At 54.1% G+C, this 21,397-nt stretch overlaps 1 protein-coding gene across 1 annotated transcript in view; it reads left to right on the forward strand.

Moving 5' to 3' along the window:
* The window catches only part of LOC112241676 (high affinity choline transporter 1-like), a 41,888-nt gene that overhangs the window by 2,106 nt on the left and 18,385 nt on the right, over window positions 1-21,397 (forward strand). Inside the window, exons 2-3 of the mRNA XM_042314851.1 lie at window positions 17,749-17,984; window positions 19,561-19,674. Of these exons, the coding sequence (XP_042170785.1) occupies window positions 17,798-17,984; window positions 19,561-19,674 (301 nt within the window). The 5' untranslated portion in view covers window positions 17,749-17,797. The remainder of the gene's footprint in view (window positions 1-17,748; window positions 17,985-19,560; window positions 19,675-21,397) is intronic.

Genomic DNA, 21,397 nt, shown 5'->3' on the forward strand with positions numbered 1-21,397 from the left:
GTAGGGTGAAGGACAGACAGTATGGTGTAGAACAGACAGTATGGACAGTATGGTGTAGGACAGACAGTAGGGTGTAGAACAGACAGTATGGACAGTATGGTGTAGGACAGACAGTAGGGTGTAGGACTGACAGTAGGGTGTAGGACAGACAGTATGGTGTAGGACAGACAGTATGGTATAGGACAGACAGTATGGTGTAGGACAGACAGTATGGTGTAGGACAGACAGTATGGTGTAGGACAGACAGTACAGACAGTATGGTGTAGGACAGACAGTATGGTGTAGGACAGGATGGTGTAGAACAGACAGTATGGTGTAGGACAGACAGTATGGTGTAGGACAGACAGTATGGTGTAGGGACAGACAGTATGGACAGTATGGTGTAGGACAGACAGTATGGTGTAGGACAGACAGTATGGTGTAGAACAGACAGTATGGTGTAGGACAGACAGTATGGTATAGGACAGACAGTATGGTGTAGGACAGACAGTATGGTATAGGTCAGACAGTATGGTGTAGGACAGACAGTATGGTGTAGAACAGACAGTATGGACAGTATGGTGTAGGACAGACAGTATGGTGTAGAACAGACAGTATGGTGTAGGAAAGACAGTAGGGTGTAGGACAGACAGTATAGTGTAGAACAGACAGTATGGACAGTATGGTGTAGGACAGACAGTATGGTGTAGAACAGACAGTATGGTGTAGGACAAACAGTAGGGTGTAGAACAGACAGTATGGACAGTATGGTGTAGGACAGACAGTAGGGTGTAGGACAGACAGTATGGTGTAGGACAGACAGTATGGTGTAGGACAGACAGTATGGTGTAGAACAGACAGTATGGTGTAGGACAGACAGTAGGGTGTAGGACAGACAGTAGGGTGTAGGACAGACAGTATGGTGTAGGACAGACAGTATAGTGTAGAACAGACAGTATGGACAGTATGGTGTAGGACAGACAGTAGGGTGTAAGACAGACAGTATGGTGTAGGACAGACGGTATGGTGTAGGACAGACAGTATGGTGTAGGACAGACAGTATGGTGTAGGACAGACAGTATGGTGTAGGACAGACCTGAAACGTGATATTTTAGACTCAGGTCTTCACATGATTGTGTTGTATAACGGTGGCCCTCGCATACACACACTAACCCACACACACACACACACACACACACACACACACACACACACACTAACACACACACACACACACACACACACACACACACACACACACACACACACACACACACACACACACACACACACACACACACACACACACACACACACACACACACACACACACACACACACACACACACACACACACACACACACACACACACACACACACACACTAACCCACACACACACACACACACTAACCCACACACACACACACACTAACGCACACACACACTAACGCACACACACACACACACACACTAACCCACACACACACACTAATGCACACACACACATGCACAAACACACACACTAACCCACACACTAACCCCCCACACACACACACACACACACACACACACACACTAACCCACACACACACACTAACGCACACACACACACTAACCCACATACACACACTAACCCACACACTAACGCACACACACTAACGCACACACACACTAACCCACACACACACACACACTAACCCACACACACACACACTAAACGCACACACACACACACACGCACACACACACTAACCCACACACACACACTAACCCACCACACACACACACTAATGCACACACACACACACACTAACGCACACACACACACTAACGCACACACACACACTAATCCACACACACACACACACACACACACACACACACACACACACACACACACACACTAACCCACACACACTAACCCACACACACTAACCCACACACACCCCACACACACACACTAATCCACACACACACACACACACACTAACCAACACACACACACACACACACACACACACACACACACACACACACACACACACACACGCTAACCCACACACATACACTAATGCACACACACACATGCACAAACACACACACTAACCCACACACTAACCCCCCACACACACACACACACACACACACACACACACACACACACACACACACACACACACACACACACACTAACCCACATACACACACTAACCCACACACTAACGCACACACACTAACCCACACACACACACACTAACCCACACACACACACTAACCCACACACACACACTAATGCACACACACACACACACACACACACACACTAACCCACACACACACACTAACGCACACACACACACACACTAACGCACACACACACACTAACGCACACACACACACTAACGCACACACACACTAACGCACACACACACACACTAATCCACACACACACACTAACCCACACACACTAAAACCACACACACACACACACACACACACACACGCTAACCCACACACACACACTAACACACCCACACACACTAATCCACACACACACACACACTAACCCACACACACACACACACTAACCCACACACACACACACTAACGCACACACACAGAGTCGGGGAGAACGCTGCAGTTGGAAAACTACTGAGAGACATTCCTAGAGAGTGAGAGGAGACGTGTTGGTATGGCCGTTCAACCAGACTAATTATACCCTATGACAACACAGACAGAATCATGTTTCAATGCATTACAGAAGTCTACCAATAATACCGTCTATATAGATAGTTTATCTCAACCTTGTGTAAACTTAGAGGAACTAAATAAAGGAAAGAAATATATATATGGAGGATTGGAAATGATCCAGACAATAACATGAATTGAAGCCACAATCTATTTGCCCTATTAAAGCTGATCCACCCCCTCCCCCTCCCCCTCCCCCTCCCCCTAACTTATATACTGAGCTGACAAAACATTATGAACACCCTTGACATTTTATTTAATCTTCATTTATCTAAGGTCAGTTAAGAACAAGTTCTTATTTACAATGACGGCCTACCCCAGCCTAACCCTACCCCAGCCTAACCCTACCCCAGCCTAACCCTACCCCAGACAAACCCTACCCCAGCCTAACCCTACCCCAGCCTAACCCTACCCCCCAGCCTAACCCCCCTACCCCCCCCAGCCTAACCCTACCCCAGCCTAACCCTACCCCAGCCTAACCCTACCCAGCCTAACCCTACCCCAGCCCAGCCTACCCAGCCAAACCCTACCCCAGCCAAACCCTACCCCAGCCTAAACCTACCCCAGCCTAACCCTACCCCAGCCAAACCCTGCCCCAGCCTAACCCTACCCCAGCCTAACCCCCCAGCCTAACCCTACCCCAGCCTAACCCTACCCCAGCCTAACCCTACCCCAGCCTAACCCTACCCCAGCCTAACCCTACCCCAGCCTAACCCTACCCCAGCCAAACCCTACCCCAGCCTAACCCTACCCCAGCCTAACCCTACCCCAGCCTAACCCTACCCCAGCCAAACCCTACCCCAGCCTAACCCTACCCCAGCCTAACCCTACCCCAGCCTAACCAGCCTACCCCAGCCAAACCCTACCCCAGCCAAACCCTACCCCAGCCTAAACCCTACCCCAGCCTAACCCTACCCCCCCAGCCTAACCCCCCAGCCCCTACCCCAGCCTAATCCTACCCCAGCCTAACCCTACCCCAGCCTAACCCTACCCCAGACAAACCCTACCCCAGACAAACCCTACCCCAGCCTAACCCTACCCCAGCCAAACCCTACCCCAGACAAACCCTACCCCAGACAAACCCTACCCCAGCCTAACCCTACCCCAGCCTAAGCCTACCCCAGACAAACCCTACCCCAGACAAACCCTACCCCAGCCTAACCCTACCCCAGCTTAACCCTACCCCAGCCAAACCCTACCCCAGACAAACCCTACCCCAGCCAAACCCTAGCCAAACCCCAGCCAAACCCTACCCCCAGCCAAACCCTACCCCAGCCTAACCCTACCCCAGCCTAACCCTACCCCAGCCTAACCCTACCCCAGCCTAACCCTACCCCAGCCTAACCCTACCCCAGCCTAACCCTACCCCAGCCTAACCCTACCCCAGCCTAACCCTACCCCAGCCTAACCCTACCCCAGCCTAACCCTACCCCAGCCAAACCCTACCCCAGCCTAACCCTACCCCAGCCTAACCCTACCCCAGCCTAACCCTACCCCAGCCTAACCCTACCCCAGCCAAACCCTACCCCAGCCTAACCCTACCCCAGCCTAACCCTACCCCAGCCTAACCCTACCCCAGCCAAACCCTACCCCAGCCAAACCCTACCCCAGCCTAACCCTACCCCCCCAGCCTAACCCTACCCCAGCCTAACCCTACCCCAGCCTAATCCTACCCCAGCCTAACCCTACCCCAGACAAACCCTACCCCAGACAAACCCTACCCCAGCCTAACCCTACCCCAGCCAAACCCTACCCCAGACAAACCCTACCCCAGACAAACCCTACCCCAGCCTAACCCTACCCCAGCCTAAGCCTACCCCAGACAAACCCTACCCCAGACAAACCCTACCCCAGCCTAACCCTACCCCAGCTTAACCCTACCCCAGCCAAACCCTACCCCAGACAAACCCTACCCCAGCCAAACCCTACCCCAGCCAAACCCTACCCCAGCCAAACCCTACCCCAGCCAAACCCTACCCCAGCCTAACCCTACCCCAGCCTAACCCTACCCCAGCCTAACCCTACCCCAGACAAACCATACCCCAGCCTAACCCTACCCCAGCCTAACCCTACCCCAGCCTAACCCTACCCCAGCCTAACCCTACCCCAGCCTAACCCTACCCCAGCCAAACCCTACCCCAGCCAAACCCTACCCCAGACAAACCCTACCCCAGCCAAACCCTACCCCAGCCAAACCCTACCCCAGCCAAACCCTACCCCAGCCAAACCATACCCCAGACAAACCATACCCCAGCCTAACCCTACCCCAGCCTAACCCTACCCCAGCCTAACCCTACCCCAGCCTAACCCTACCCCAGACAAACCCGACCCCAGACAAACCCTACCCCAGCCTAACCCTACCCCAGCCTAACCCTACCCCAGCCAAACCCGACCCCAGACAAACCCTACCCCAGCCTAACCCTACCCCAGCCAAACCCGACCCCAGACAAACCCTACCCCAGCCTAACCCGACACCAGACAAACCCGACCCCAGACAAACCCTACCCCAGCCTAACCCTACCCCAGCCTAACCCTACCCCAGCCAAACCCTACCCCAGCGAAACCCTACCCCAGCCAAACCCTACCCTACCCCAGCCCCCAGCCAAACCCTACCCCAGCCTAACCCTACCCCAGCCAAACCCTATCCCAGCCCCAGGAGTGTGTGTGTGTGTGTGATAGAGGTATCGAGGTATCCTGTGTGTGTGTGTGTGTGTGTGTGTGTGTGTGTGTGTGTGTGTGTGTGTGTGTGTGTGTGTGTGTGTGTGTGTGTGTGTGTGTGTGTGTGTGTGTGTGTGTCTGTGTGTGTGTGTGTGTGTGTGTGTGTGTGTGTGTGTGTGTGTGTGTGTGTGTGTGTGTGTGTGTGTGTGTGTGTGTGTGTGTGTGTGTGTGTGTGTGTGTGTGTGTGTGTGTGTGTGTGTGTGTGTGTGTGTACCCTCCTCCTCTCCTTATCTTATCCAGCTGATAGCTCAGAACCAATGAACACACATTCATCATAATGGCATATCATCAGTAGTCCTAATTAATGACTCAGATCTGGAGGTCATTGTTATGACTGTGAAGTAACTAATTAATGACTCAGATCTGGAGGTCATTGTGATGACTGTGAAGTAACTAGTTAATGACTCAGATCTGGAGGTCATTGTGATGACTGTGAAGTAACTAGTTAACGGGCCAGTTTCCCAGACACAGATTCATCCTAGTTCTGGACACTCAATGGAGAATCTGTATCAGAAAAATATATAACGCTTTTGAGTCCAGAACTTGGATTTATCTGTGTTTCAGGAAACCACTCCAAAGAGTCTGATATGTAAGTTTTGTTCAAAGGTCTTGTTCAGATGGAAGGGGAAATGGCATTTGAGGTAATGATTCTGGAAAATTCCATGCACCTACCGCATTGACAATGAATTAGTTAATAAACAATATCTAGGTATGAATCAGCATCCTGCGGCTGAGGTGAGAGAGTGTGTGTGTGTGTGTGTGTGTGTGTGTGTGTGTGTGTGTGTGTGTGTGTGTGTGTGTGTGTGTGTGTGTGTGTGTGTGTGTGTGTGTGTGTGTGTGTGTGTGTGTGTGTGTGTTCTGTTCTTGTAAAGGAATTAAAAAGCTTTTATGAGTCACCTAAGTGATGTGTGTAGACCTAAGTGCTAGTCAAGGAAGTGGTTTGTTAGCAGAGCCAGAGTTGGCTTATACCTGTCCTGACGAGAGAGGGCAGGTAAAGGGTCGGAGACAGAGAGTAGAGTTCAAGGGTAGAGGTCAGAGGTCGAAGACGCCTGTCTCTACTAGAACCAGGTGAGACAGTGTCGGCTACATGTATCGGCAAGCCACCGTCCTAACCATTAATAAACTGGTTTTGGAGGTAGGAGGTACCGTAGCAGATTCCTGGAGTGGAGCCTTGCCCTCTATACCTGGTTGCTAGAACACAGTGAGAGCTGGGAAATCTGCTCCACAGCCGGACCCTCTAGTCATGTCTACTGCATCAACACTACATTCAGAGAGGAGGAAAGAAAGAAAGAAAGAAAGAGAGAGAGAGAGAGAGAGAGAGAGAGAGAGAGAGAGGGAGAGAGAGACAGACAGAGACAGAGAGAGAGAGAGAGAGAGACAGAGAGAGGGGGAGAGAGAGAGGGGAGAGAGAGAGAGAGAGAGAGAGAGAGAGAGGGAGAGAGAGACAGAGAGAGGGGGAGAGAGAGAGAGAGAGAGGGGAGAGAGAGGGGAGAGAGAGAGAGAGAGAGAGAGAGAGAGAGGAGAGGGAGAGAGAGAGAGAGAGAGAGAGAGAGAGAGAGAGAGAGAGAGAGAGAGAGAGAGAGAGAGAGAGAGAGAGACAGAGAGAGGGGGAGAGAGAGAGAGAGAGAGAGAGAGAGAGAGAGAGAGAGAGAGAGAGAGACACTTGTGAAAGACCGAGGGAGGAGGAGAGGAACTGGCCAACCCTTAGAGCCTGGTTCCTCTCCAGGTTTCTTCTGTGCTTCTGCATTGCTTGCTGTTTGGGGTTGTAGGCTGGGTTTCTGTACAGCACTAAGTGACATCTGCTGATGTGAAAATGGTTTCATGAATACCTTGTATTGAATTTGATTGGCTGCAGTTGTGGTCCAGCTGTATAATACTGGGATTGTAGTTCTCTTCTCCACCACTCCTTCTACCCACCGACAGAACGTCTCCTCACATATCCCTCTAGTGTGAAGACAGATAGAAACATAATCCATCCATTCAGATCGACACTGGTAGTAAATATGACAGATCTGAACAGGAGTCCTGGGATTGATAATTACTTAGTCATTTTCCATTTAAGATAAATCTCCCTCCCTCCCTCCCTCCCTCCCTCCCTCCCTCCCTCCCTCCCTCCCTCCCTCCCTCCCTCCCTCCCTCCCTCCCTCCCTCCCTCCCTTCCCTTCCTTCCTTCCTTCCTTCCTTCCTTCCTTCCTTCCTTCCTTCCTTCCTTCCTTCCTTCCTTCCTTCCCTCCCTCCCTCCCTCCCTCCCTCCCTCCCTCCCTCCCTTCCTTCCCTCCTTCCCTCCCTCCCTCCCTCCCCTCCTCCCTCCCTTCCCTAACCTACATCAGGACTTAACCTACATCAGGACTTAACCTATATCAGGACTTAACCTACATCAGGGTTCTTCAATAGTGGGCTGCAGGCCAGATTCATCCCACAGGTGATTTTATTTCGCACTCCAAGTCATTTTTGTTTTTGTTTTTTTGTTGTTGCACATAAACGATGGTAAATTCACCAGGTTATCAGCTCAGAGTGGTAAAATCACCAGGTTATCAGCTCAGAGGGGTAAAATCACCAGGTTATCAGCTCAGAGGGGTAAAATCACCAGGTTATCAGCTCAGAGTGATAAAATCACCAGGTTATCAGCCCAGAGGGGTAAAATCACCAGGTTATCAGCTCAGAAGGGTAAAATCACCAGGTTATCAGCTCAGAGTGATAAAATCACCAGGTTATCAGCCCAGAGGGGTAAAATCACCAGGTTATCAGCTCAGAAGGGTAAAATCACCAGGTTATCAGCTCAGAGGGGTAAAATCACCAGGTTATCAGCTCAGAGGGATAAAATCACCAGGTTATCAGCCCAGAGGGGTAAAATCACCAGGTTATCAGCTCAGAGGGGTACAATCACCAGGTTATCAGCTCAGAGTGATACAATCACCAGGTTATCAGCTCAGAGGGGTAAAATCACCAGGTTATCAGCTCAGAGGGGTAAAATCACCAGGTTATCAGCTCAGAGGGATAAAATCACCAGGTTATCAGCTCAGAGGGGTAAAATCACCAGGTTATCAGCTCAGAGGGGTACAATCACCAGGTTATCAGCTCAGAGGGATACAATCACCAGGTTATCAGCTCAGAGGGGTAAAATCACCAGGTTATCAGCTCAGAGGGATAAAATCACCAGGTTATCAGCTCAGAGGGGTACAATCACCAGGTTATCAGCTCAGAGGGGTAAAATCACCAGGTTATCAGCTCAGAGTGGTAAAATCACCAGGTTATCAGCTCAGAGGGACTGTAATGTAAGAAATATGTTCCCACACACTGTAAATAGAGAGACACGTCACTGTATCTCAATGTCATCAAGGTTGGAAATGATTCTGTTTCGTCAAGTGTTGTCTCTGTTTGGGGTTGTTGCGGTCAGTTTGCAGTGGACATGTTATTTATAATTATGCTCCACCTCCCACGACCATCTGCTGAAGAAAAACAATGAGTCCCGTGGCTGAATATCACTGGGGAGCACTGACCTACACAGCCAATGTAACTTCTCCATTGTCCCTCAACCAGGCTGTCATGTCACTGGGGAGCACTGACCTACACAGCAAATGCAACTTCTCCATTGTCCCTCAACCAGGCTGTCATGTCACTGGGGAGCACTGACCTACACAGCCAATGTAACTTCTCCATTGTCCCTCAACCAGGCTGTCATGTCACTGGGGAGCACTGACCTACACAGCCAATGTAACTTCTCCATTGTCCCTCAACCAGGCTGTCATGTCACTGGGGAGCACTGACCTACACAGCCAATGTAACTTCTCCATTGTCCCTCAACCAGGCTGTCATGTCATTGACAAGCCATACCAACAGTAACAATAGTAGACGATGGTAATGTTATCTCAACGTTTAGCCAAAGAAGTGGCTAAGATAGATTTAACCGAGCAAAACCGTTTCAGCCTGTCTAATGTAAGAGTTGTGACTGAGTTCATTCTCACCTGGGCAGCGTCGTACCCATAGGTTTCTATGGTGACAGCAAGAGCACAGTGAAAACCCACCCTCACCTATAGAGGGTGCTGTTGTGACTACTGTAGAGACTATTGCAAAACAGTGTTTTTAACCAGATATTTAGTGAGAAATTAAGATATTTCGATATATATTTTAAAAAAAATGATGTATATATTCCTGCCTTTTTCTTAACGTTTTTAAAATGTTGTTGAATGAGGGTGGTCGTCCTCTGTTCCACAGTCCGCCCTTCCTGTTCTTTAATCAATGCATCTCTTCTCTTGGACGGCCACAATACATTCCTATCTATACATACAGTAGACTACATGTCTACGCTCACCTGACCAAAGATGGGGTAGGTTCCTCTCCTCCTTCCCTTCCACAACACGTATAGACCTCTACACACCTGACAATACACCTCTATGTACACACCGTCTCTATAGACCTCTATACACCTCTAGGTATACACACAGTCTCTATACACCTCTATGTATACACACCGTCTCTATAGACCTCTATACACCTCTAGGTATACACACAGTCTCTATAGACCTCTACAAACCTCCATGTATACATACAGTCTCTATACACCTCTACAAACCTCTAAGTATACACATAGTCTCTATAGACCTCTATACACCTCTATGTATACACACAGTCTCTATAGACCTCTATACACCTCTATGTATACACACAGTCTCTATAGACCTCTATACACCTCTATGTATACACACAGACCTGAACCTGAACACCACAACAGGCCTCTATATACACCAATACACTTCTACCTGAACCTGAACACCACCACATTCCTCTATATACACCAATACACTTCTACCTGAACACCACAACAGGCCTCTATATACACCAATACACTTCTACCTGAACCTGAACACCACAACAGGCCTCTATATACACCAATACACTTCTACCTGAACACCACAACAGGCCTCTATATACACCAATACACTTCTACCTGAACCTGAACACCACAACAGGCCTCTATATACACCAATACACTTCTACCTGAACACCACAACAGGCCTCTATATACACACCAATACACTTCTACCTGAACACCACAACAGGCCTCTATATACACCAATACACTTCTACCTGAACCTGAACACCACAACAGGCCTCTATATACACCAATACACTTCTACCTACCGCCAGTTAAATCCTCCATGATCAACCACTCACCATAAAACACTATGTACATTGCAACAAGTCTTTGCTCACCTCCCGAGGTTTCGGTCCGTAAAACCTTGGGGGCCTCGTTCCCTGAAGAAGAGGGGGTCGGCGGACATTTTGTCAACGATGCTCAGCGCTGCCGGGTGAGACCCCGCCCATCTCTCCCCCACTCCCTCGTTCATGCCCCCCTTCCCCCACTCCCTCCTACACGCCCCCACACTCCCTCCTTCACACCCCCACCCCCCCACTCCCTCCTTCACGCCCCCCACTCCCTCCTACACCCACCAACTCCCTCCTTCACCACCCCCCTCCATGACCAGTCAGCATCTGACTTCAGAGTAAATAGCTTTTTTATTTTTGTTCTTCCTACGTCCTTTCTTTCTTTATCTCCACTTCCTCTCCTCCTTGTCCCTTTATCAGCTGATCATGGACTGGCTTCCTGTCGTTGAGTTCCTTGTTTATTTATTAGTTGTTTGCTTATTGTAATTGAGCTTGACAGTATGTACGTGGTGAATGTTCCTCAGCGATCAAATATTTTGTCATGTGGTTCTGTTAAGATGTCAGTTCTATTTGTGCAACACCCCCCCTCTGTTACCCTCCCTCAGCCCCATCCCAACACCCTCTCAGCCCCATCCCAACACCCCCTCAGCCCCATCCCAACACCCCCTCTGCCTACCCTCCCTCAGCCCCATCCCAACACCCCCTCTGCCCTCCCTCAGCCCCATCCCAACACCCCCTCTGTTACCCTCCCTCAGCCCCATCCCAACACCCCCTCTGCCTACCCTCCCTCAGCCTCAGCCCCATCCCAACACCCCCTCTGTTACCCTCCCTCAGCCCGATCCAAACACCCCCTCTACCCTCCCTCAGCCCCATCCCAACACCCCCTCTGTTACCCTCCCTCAGCCCCATCCCAACACCCCCTCTGTTACCCTCCCTCAGCCCCATCCCAACACCCCTCTGCTTACCCTCCCTCAGCCCCATCCCAACACCCCTCTGTTACCCTCCCTCAGCCCAATCCCAACACCCCTCTGCTTACCCTCCCTCAGCCCCATGCCAACACCCCCTCTGTTACCCTCCCTCAGCCCCATCCCAACACACTCCCTCTGTTACCCTCCCTCAGCCCCATCCCAACACCCCCCTCTGTTACCCACCCCTCAGTTGCCCCCATCCCAACACCCCTCTGTTACCCTCCCTCAGCCCCATCCCAACACCCCTCTGCTTACCCTCCCTCAGCCCCATCCCAACAGACTCCCTCTGTTACCCTCCCTCAGCCCCATCCCAACACCCTCTGCTTCACCCTCCCTCAGCCCCATCCCAACACCCCCTCTGTCCCCTCAGCCCCAACCCAACACCCCCTCTGTTACCCTCCCTCAGCCCCATCCCAACAGACTCCCTCTGTTACCCTCCCTCAGCCCCATCCCAACACCCCCTCTGTTACCCTCCCTCAGCCCCATCCCAACACCCCCTCTGTTACCCTCCTCAGCACCATCCCAACAGACTCCCTCTGTTACCCTCCCTCAGCCCCATCCCAACACCCCCTCTGCCCTCCCTCAGCCCCATCCCAACAGCCCCATCCCAACAACGCCCCCTCAGCCCCTCAGCCCCATCCCAACACCCCTCTGTTACCCTCCCTCAGCCCCATCCCAACAGACTCCTCTGTTACCCTCCCTCAGCCCCATCCCAACACCCCCTCTACCCTCCCTCAGCCCCATCCCAACACCCCCTCTGCCCTCCCTCAGCCCCATCCCAACACCCCCCCCTCTGCCCTCCCTCAGCCCCATCCCAACACCCCCTCTGCCCTCCCTCAGCCCCATCCCAACACCCCCTCTACCCTCCCTCAGCCCCATCCCAACACCCCCTCTGTTACCCTCCCTCAGCCCCATCCCAACACCCCTCTGCTTCACCCTCCCTCAGCCCCATCCCAACACCCCCTCTGTCCTCCCTCAGCCCCATCCCAACACCCCCTCTGTTACCCTCCCTCAGCCCCATCCCAACACCCCTCTGTTACCCTCCCTCAGCCCCATCCCAACACCCCTCTGCTTACCCTCCCTCAGCCCCATCCCAACACCCTCTGTTACCCTCCCTCAGCCCAATCCCAACACCCTCTGCTTACCCTCCCTCAGCCCCATGCCAACACCCCCTCTGTTACCCTCCCTCAGCCCCATCCCAACACACTCCCTCTGTTACCCTCCTCAGCCCCATCCCAACACACCTCTGCTTCACCCTCCCTCAGCCCCATCCCAACACCCCCCTCTGCCCTCCCTCAGCCCCATCCCAACACCCCCTCAGCCCCATCCCAACACCCCCTCTGTTACCTTCCCTCAGCCCCATCCCAACAGACTCCCTCTGTTACCCTCCCTCAGCCCCATCCCAACACCCCCTCTGCCCTCCCTCAGCCCCATCCCAACACCCCCTCTGCCCCCTCCCTCAGCCCCATCCCAACACCCCCTCTGCCCTCCCTCAGCCCCATCCCAACACCCCCTCTGTTACCCTCCCTCAGCCCCATCCCAACACCCCCTCTGTTACCCTCCTCAGCCCCATCCCAACACCCCCTCTGCTCCCTCAGCCCCATCCCAACACCCCCTCTGTTGCCCTCCTCAGCCCCATCCCAACACCCCCTCTGCCCTCCCTCAGCCCCATCCCAACACCCCTCTGCCCTCCCTCAGCCCCATCCCAACACCCCTCTGTTCTCCCCTCCCTCAGCCCCCATCCCAACACACCCCCTCTGTTGCCCTCCCCAGCCCCATCCCAACACCCCTCTGCCCTCCCTCATCCCAACACCCCCCCCCTCAGCCCCATCCCCCCCCCTCCTCCCCTCCCCACCCAACACCCCCTCTCCTAACACACCCCCTCTGCCCTCCCTCAGCCCCAACCCAACACCCCCTCTGCCCTCCCTCAGCCCCAACCCAACACCCCCTCTGCCCTCCCTCAGCCCCAACCCAACACCCCCCTCTGCCCTCCCTCAGCCCCAACCCAACACCCCCTCTGTTACCCTCCCTCAGCCCCAACCCAACACCCCCTCTGCCCTCCCTCAGCCCCATCCCAACACCCCCTCTGTTACCCTCCCTCAGCCCCAACCCAACACCCCCTCTGCCCTCCTCAGCCCCAACCCAACACCCTCTGCCCTCCTCAGCCCCAACCCAACACCCCCTCTGTTACCCTCCCTCAGCCCCAACCCAACACCCCCTCTGCCCTCCCTCAGCCCCAACCCAACACCCCCTCTGTTACCCTCCCTCAGCCCCAACCCAACACCCCCTCTGCCCTCCCTCAGCCCCAACCCAACACCCCCTCTGTTACCCTCCCTCAGCCCCAACCCAACACCCCTCTGCCCTCCCTCAGCCCCAACCCAACACCCCCTCTGTTACCCCCTCAATCCCAACACCCCCTCTGTTACCCTCCCTCAGCCCCATCCCAACACCCCCCTCTGCCCTCCTCAGCCCCAACCCAACACCCCCTCTGTTACCCTCCCTCAGCCCCAACCCAACACCCCCTCTGTTACCCTCCTCAGCCCCCAACCCAACCCCCTCTGTCTGCCCTCCCTCAGCCCCAACCCAACACCCCCCTCTAACCCAACACCCCTCTGTTACCCCCTCCCTCAGCCCCAACCCAACACCCCCTCTGTTACCCTCCCTCAGCCCCAATCCCAACACCCCCTCTGTTACCCTCCCTCAGCCCCAACCCAACACCCCCTCTGTTACCCTCCCTCAGCCCCAACCCAACACCCCCTCTGTTACCCTCCCTCAGCCCCATCCCAACACCCCCTCTGTTACCCTCCCTCAGCCCCATCCCAACACCCCCTCTGTTACCCTCCCTCAGCCCCAACCCAACACCCCCTCTGTTACCCTCCCTCAGCCCCAACCCAACACCCCCCTCTGTTACCCTCCCTCAGCCCCAACCCAACACCCCCTCTGTTACCCTCCTCAGCCCCACCCAACACCCCCCTCTGTTACCCTCCCTCAGCCCCAACCCAACACCCCCTCTGTTGCCCTCCCTCAGCCCCAACCCAACACCCCCTCTGTTGCCCTCCCTCAGCCCCAACCCAACACCCCCTCTGTTACCCTCCTCAGCCCCAACCCAACACCCCCTCTGTTACCCTCCCTCAGCCCCAACCCAACACCCCCTCTGTTGCCCTCCCTCAGCCCCAACCCAACCCAACACCCCCTCCCCCCTCCTGTTACCCTCCCTCAGCCCCAACCCAACACCCCCTCTGTTACCCTCCCTCCCTCAGCCCCAACCCAACACCCCCCCCCTCTGTTGCCCTCCCTCAGCCCCAACCCAACACCCCCTCTGTTACCCTCCCTCAGCCCCAACCCAACACACCCCCTCTGTTACCCTCCCTCAGCCCCAACCCAACACCCCCTCTGTTACCCTCCCTCAGCCCCAACCCAACACCCCCTCTGTTGCCCTCCCTCAGCCCCAACCCAACACCCCCTCTGTTACCCTCCCTCAGCCCCAACCCAACACCCCCTCTGTTACCCTCCCTCAGCCCCAACCCAACACCCCCTCTGTTACCCTCCCTCAGCCCCAACCCAACACCCCCTCTGTTACCCTCCCTCAGCCCCAACCCAACACCCCCTCTGTTGCCCTCCCTCAGCCCTAACCCAACACCCCCTCTGTTGCCCTCCCTCAGCCCCAACCCAACACCCCCTCTGTTACCCTCCCTCAGCCCCAACCCAACACCCCCTCTGTTGCCCTCCCTCAGCCCCAACCCAACACCCCTCTGTTACCCTCCCTCAGCCCCAACCCAACACCCCCTCTGTTACCCTCCCTCAGCCCCAACCCAACACCCCCTCTGTTACCCTCCCTCAGCCCCAACCCAACACCCCCTCTGTTACCCTCCCTCAGCCCCAACCCAACACCCCCTCTGTTACCCTCCCTCAGCCCCAACCCAACACCCCCTCTGTTACCCTCCCTCAGCCCCAACCCAACACCCCCTCTGTTGCCCTCCCTCAGCCCCAACCCAACACCCCCTCTGTTACCCTCCCTCAGCCCCAACCCAACACCCCCTCTGTTACCCCTCCCTCAGCCCCCAACCCAACACCCCCTCTGTTGCCCTCCCTCAGCCCCAACCCAACACCCCTCTGTTACCCTCCCTCAGCCCCAACCCAACACCCCCTCTGTTACCCTCTCCCTCAGCCCCAACCCAACACCCCTCTGTTGCCCTCCCTCAGCCCCAACCCAACACCCCCTCTGTTGCCCTCCCTCAGCCCCAACCCAACACCCCCTCTGCCCTCCTGCCCCAACCTAACACCCCCTGCCCCAACCCAACACCTCTGTTGCCCTCCTCAGCCCCAACCCAACACCCCCTCTGCCCTCCCTCAGCCCCAACCCAACACCCCCTCTGTTGCCTCCCTCAGCCCCAACCCAACACCCCCTCTGCCCTCCCTCAGCCCCAACCCAACACCCCCTCTGCCCCTCCCTCAGCCCCAACCCAACACCCCCTCTGTTACCCTCCCTCAGCCCCAACCCAACACCCCCTCTGCCCTCCCTCAGCCCCAACCCAACACCCCCTCTGTTAGCCCCAACCCAACACCCCCCTCCTCAGCCCCAACCCAACACCCCCTCTGTTACCCTCCCTCAGCCCCACCCCAACACCCCCTCTGTTACCCTCCTCAGCCCCAACCCAACACCCCCTCTGTTACCCTCCCTCAGCCCCACCCCAACACCCCCTCTGTTACCCTCCCTCAGCCCCAACCCAACACCCCCTCTGTTACCCTCCCTCAGCCCCAACCCAACACCCCCTCTGTTGCCTCCCTCAGCCCCATCCCAACACCCCCTCTGCCCTCCCTCAGCCCCAACCCAACACCCCCTCTGTTACCCTCCCTCAGCCCCAACCCAACACCCCCTCTGTTACACTCCCTCAGCCCCATCCCAACAGACTCCCTCTGTTACCCTCCCTCAGCCCCATCCCAACACCCCCTCTGCCCTCCCTCAGCCCCAACCCAACACCCCCTCTGTTACCCTCCCTCAGCCCCAACCCAACACCCCCCCTCTGTTGCCCTCCCTCAGCCCCATCCCAACAGACTCCCTCTGTTGCCCTCCCTCAGCCCCATCCCAACACCCCCTCTGTTACCCTCCCTCAGCCCCAACCCAACACCCCCTCTGTTACCCTCCCTCAGCCCCACCCAACACCCCCTCTGTTACCCTCCCTCAGCCCCAACCCAACACCCCTCTGTTGCCCTCCCTCAGCCCCAACCCAACACCCCCTCTGTTACCCTCCCTCAGCCCCAACCCAACACCCCCTCTGTTACCCTCCCTCAGCCCCAACCCAACACCCCCTCTGTTACCCTCCCTCAGCCCCAACCCAACACCCCCTCTGTTACCCTCCCTCAGCCCCAACCCAACACCCCCTCTGTTGCCCTCCCTCAGCCCCAACCCAACACCCCCTCTGTTACCCTCCCTCAGCCCCAACCCAACACCCCCTCTGTTACCCTCCCTCAGCCCCAACCCAACACCCCCTCTGTTACCCTCCCTCAGCCCCACCCCAACACCCCCTCTGTTACCCTCCCTCTGCCCCAACCCAACACCCCCCTCTGTTACCCTCCCTCAGCCCCACCCCAACACCCCCTCTGTTACCCTCCCTCAGCCCCCCCAACACCCCCAACCCTCCCTCAGCCCCACCCCACCCCTCTGTTACCCTCCCTCAGCCCCACCCCCCTGTTTTACAGTCATGAGATTATTGGAAATGTTCCTATAGTATATCTATGTATCTATATGTATGTTCTGCACTTTCCCTTCCTTTCTATGATGCTGTCTTCTCTGCTGTTTGCATGGTAGTGTACAGCAGGAATGGTCAACTCAGGGTTGGGCTCCATTCCATTTAAACTACAGTCCATTCAGGAAGTACCCTGAAATTACAATTCCAATCATCTTCAATGCTTTTCAACTCGGAATATTTGGAATTGGAATGGCCTTTACTTTTGGAATTGACTGTAATTGTAATGGAGAGCTAGGGATCCTGCAGAGGCTGCAGTAGAGAGGAGGGATGGGCAAGCCTGCTGTACATTCACTGTATGTACATCTCCCCCAATGCATGAAACCTTCGTCTTGCTTTGTCCTTTTTTCTTTGTTTACAGATCTCTCTCTCTCTCTCTCTCTCTCTCTCTCTCTCTCTCTCTCTCCTCTCTCTCTCTAGTTGAACAATCATTTGCTTCGGTGAGAAGAGGAAGAAGAACAAGGTTAAAATGTCTCTGAACGTTCCGGGCCTAATCGTCATGGCGATCTTCTACTTGCTGATCCTAGGCACGGGGATCTGGGCCTCGATGCGCTCCAAGAAGGTGGAGAGGAAGTGTACAGGGTCGGACGGGATGGAGATCACGCTGCTCGCCGGACGCAACATCAACCTGTTGGTGGGGATCTTCACTCTGACTGGTAAGCAGCCAATCAGATTGGGGCTTGTAGAGACCATGCCCAAACAGAGTGGGGTTTACTGTTACCGTAAACCTGACAAGTTTCTTCAATATACTGGTCGGAATCATCACACTGATTGGTGGGATGGAGGAAAAGAGGGAAAGAGGGAAAGAGAGAGGGAGGGAAAGAGGGAGGGAAAGAGGGAGGGAAAGAGGGAGGGAGGGAGGGAAAGAGGGAGAGAAAGAGGGAGGGAAGGGAGGGAGGGAAAGAGGGAGGGAGAGGGAGGAGGGAGAGGGAGGAGGGAAGGAGGGAAGGAGGGAGGGAGGGAAAGAGGGAGGGAAAGAGGGAAAGAGGGAGGGAGGGAAGGAGAGAGGGAGGGAAAGAGGGAGGGAAAGAGGGAGGGAAAGATGGAAAGAGGGAGGGAGGGAAGGAGAGAGGGAGGGAAAGAGGGAGGAGGGAGGGAAGGAGAGAGGGAGGGAAAGAGGGAGAGGGAGGGATGGAGGGAGGGAAGGAGAGAGGGAGGGAAAGAGGGAAGGGGGAGGGAAGGAGAGAGGGAGGGAAAGAGGGAAGAGGGAGGGAGGGAAGGAGAGAGGGAGGGAAAGAGGGGAGGGAGCGAGGGAGGGAAAGAAAGAAGGAGAGAAGGAGGGAAAGAGGGAGGGAGGGAGGGAGGGAAAGAGGGAAAGAGGGAGGGAAGGAGAGAGGGAGGGAGATTGCAGCATAGAAATAGAAAAGACATGAAGGATCAGTTTATTCTGAGAGTTTTTACACAAATATCAACAACCAATGGGTCAACTGCATATCTGTTTATGAGCACTGGGGGAAGTGTTGAATATCAGATGTCTTTCGACTGCAGGACGCCACTAAACATCTGTTAACTTGTCACTGACAGCTTGTTGATAGTTAGTTGAGAGTGAGTTGAGAGTTGAGGGACTCTCAGAAGTAGGTGTTACTGCATTGGTATGTATTGGCCCATGTTTATGTGTGTTTTTCTCTCTCCTTTTCTCCCTCCCTCCCTCCCTCCCTGCCTGCCTGCCTGCCTGCCTGCCTGCCTCTCTCTCTGCCTCTCTCTCTCTCTCTCTCCTTCCCTTCCCTTCCCTTCCCTTCCTTCCTTCCTTCCTTCCTTTCCTTCCTTCCTTCCTTCCTTCCTTCCTTCCTTCCTTCCTTCCTTCCTTCCTTCCTTCCTTCCTTCCTTCCTTCCTTCCTTCCTTCCTTCCTTCCTTCCTTCCTTCCCTCCCTCCCTCCCTCCCTCCCCCTCCCCTCCCTCCCTCCCCCCCCCCCCCCTCTCTCCCTCCCTCCTCCCCCTCTCCCTCCCTCCCTCCCTCCCTCCCTCCCTCCCTCCCTCCCTCCCTCCCTCCCTCCCTCCCCTCCCTCCCTCTCCCTCCCCCTCCCTCCCTCCCTCCTTCTCCTTCCTCTCCTCCCTCCCTCCTCCCTCCCCCTCCCTCCCTCCCTCCCTCCCTTTCCCTCCCTCCCTCCCTCCCCTCCCTCCCTCCCTCCCTCCCCCCTCTCTCCCTCTCCCCCCTCCCCCTCTCTCCCCTCTCTCTCTCCCTCTCACCCTCCCACCCTCCCTCTCTCCCTCTACCCCCTCTCCTCCCTACAGCTACGTGGGTTGGAGGAGGGTTTATCCTGGGTATAGCGGAGGCTGTCTACAACCCTACCCTGGGTCTGGTCTGGGCTCTGATGCCAGTCCCCTACGTACTCACCTTCTTCCTGGGTGAGTCATATGACCTCTAACCCCACGGTCTGATCCTGGTACTAATAGCTGATATGAGCTGTATATACGGAAGAGGGGGCCAAATTTAGACGTACCTTCACCTCATCCACTCTAGCACTAACCCTTCTGTTGCCCAGTAACACAGTTATAAACACACCTGTGTGCTATGAGGTCATCTGGAAAGGTGCTCAGCCGAAACAGGATACACGTTATGAAACAGTAGAGTGAGGTACTAAAGCTAAGAAATGTTCTCAGCCCCTATCGACTGCGGCACAGATAGGGCTCTGGTCTAAAGTAGTGCACTATATAGGGAATAGGGCTCTGGTCTAAAGTAGTGCACTACAGTGCCTTGCGAAAGTATTCGGAATAATTTTGCACTCCCAATTTTTCAGTTTATGATTTGTTAAAAAAGTTTGAAATATCCAATAAATGAATGTCGTTCCACTTCATGATTGTGTCCCACTTCTTGTTGATTCTTCATAAAAAAATACAGTTTTATATCTTTATGTTTGAAGCCTGAAATGTGGCAAAAGGTCGTAAAGTTCAAGGGGGCCGAATATTTTCGCAAGGCCCTGTATATAGGGAATAGGGCTCTGGTCTAAAGTAGTGCACTATATAGGGAATAGGGCTCTGGACTAAAGTAGTACACTTTATAGGGAATAGGGCCCTGGTCTAAAGTAGTGCACTATATAGGGAATAGGGTTCTGGTCTAAAGTAGTGCACTATATAGGGAATAGGGCACTGGTCTAAAGTAGTGCACTATATAGGGAATAGGGCTCTGGTCTAAAGTAGTGCACTATATAGGGAATAGGGCTCTGGACTAAAGTAGTGCACTATATAGGGAATAGGGCTCTGGTCTAAAGTAGTGCACTATATAGGGAATAGGGCTCTGGTCTAAAGTAGTGCACTATATAGGGAATAGGGCCCTGGTCTAAAGTAGTGCACTATATAGGGAATAGGGCACTGGTCTAAAGTAGTGCACTATATAGGGAATAGGGCTCTGGTCTAAAGTAGTGCACTATATAGGGAATAGGGCACTGGTCTAAAGTAGTGCACTATATAGGGAATAGGCACTGGTCTAAAGTAGTGCACTATATAGGGAATAGGGCACTGGTCTAAAGTAGTGCACTATATAGGGAATAGGGCTCTGGTCTAAAGTAGTGCACTATATAGGGAATAGGGCTCTGGTCTAAAGTAGTGCACTATATAGGGAATAGGGCCCTGGTCTAAAGTAGTGCACTATATAGGGAATAGGGCACTGGTCTAAAGTAGTGCACTATATAGGGAATAGGGCTCTGGTCTAAAGTAGTGCACTATATAGGGAATAGGGCTCTGGTCTAAAGTAGTGCACTATATAGGGAATAGGGCACTGGTCTAAAGTAGTGCACTATATAGGGAATAGGGCTCTGGTCTAAAGTAGTGCACTATATAGGGAATAGGGCTCTGGACTAAAGTAGTGCACTATATAGGGAATAGGGCTCTGGTCTAAAGTAGTGCACTATATAGGGAATAGGGCTCTGGTCTAAAGTAGTGCACTATATAGGGAATAGGGCCCTGGTCTAAAGTAGTGCACTATATAGGGAATAGGGCTCTGGTCAACAGTAGTACACTATATAGGGAATATGGCTCTGGTCAACAGTAGTACACTATATAGGGAATAGGGCTCTGGTCAACAGTAGTACACTATATAGGGAATAGGGCTCTGGTCAACAGTAGTACACTA

The sequence above is a fragment of the Oncorhynchus tshawytscha genome, unplaced genomic scaffold, assembly GCF_018296145.1.
Source record: "Oncorhynchus tshawytscha isolate Ot180627B unplaced genomic scaffold, Otsh_v2.0 Un_contig_1244_pilon_pilon, whole genome shotgun sequence".
Lineage (NCBI taxonomy): Eukaryota > Metazoa > Chordata > Actinopteri > Salmoniformes > Salmonidae > Oncorhynchus > Oncorhynchus tshawytscha.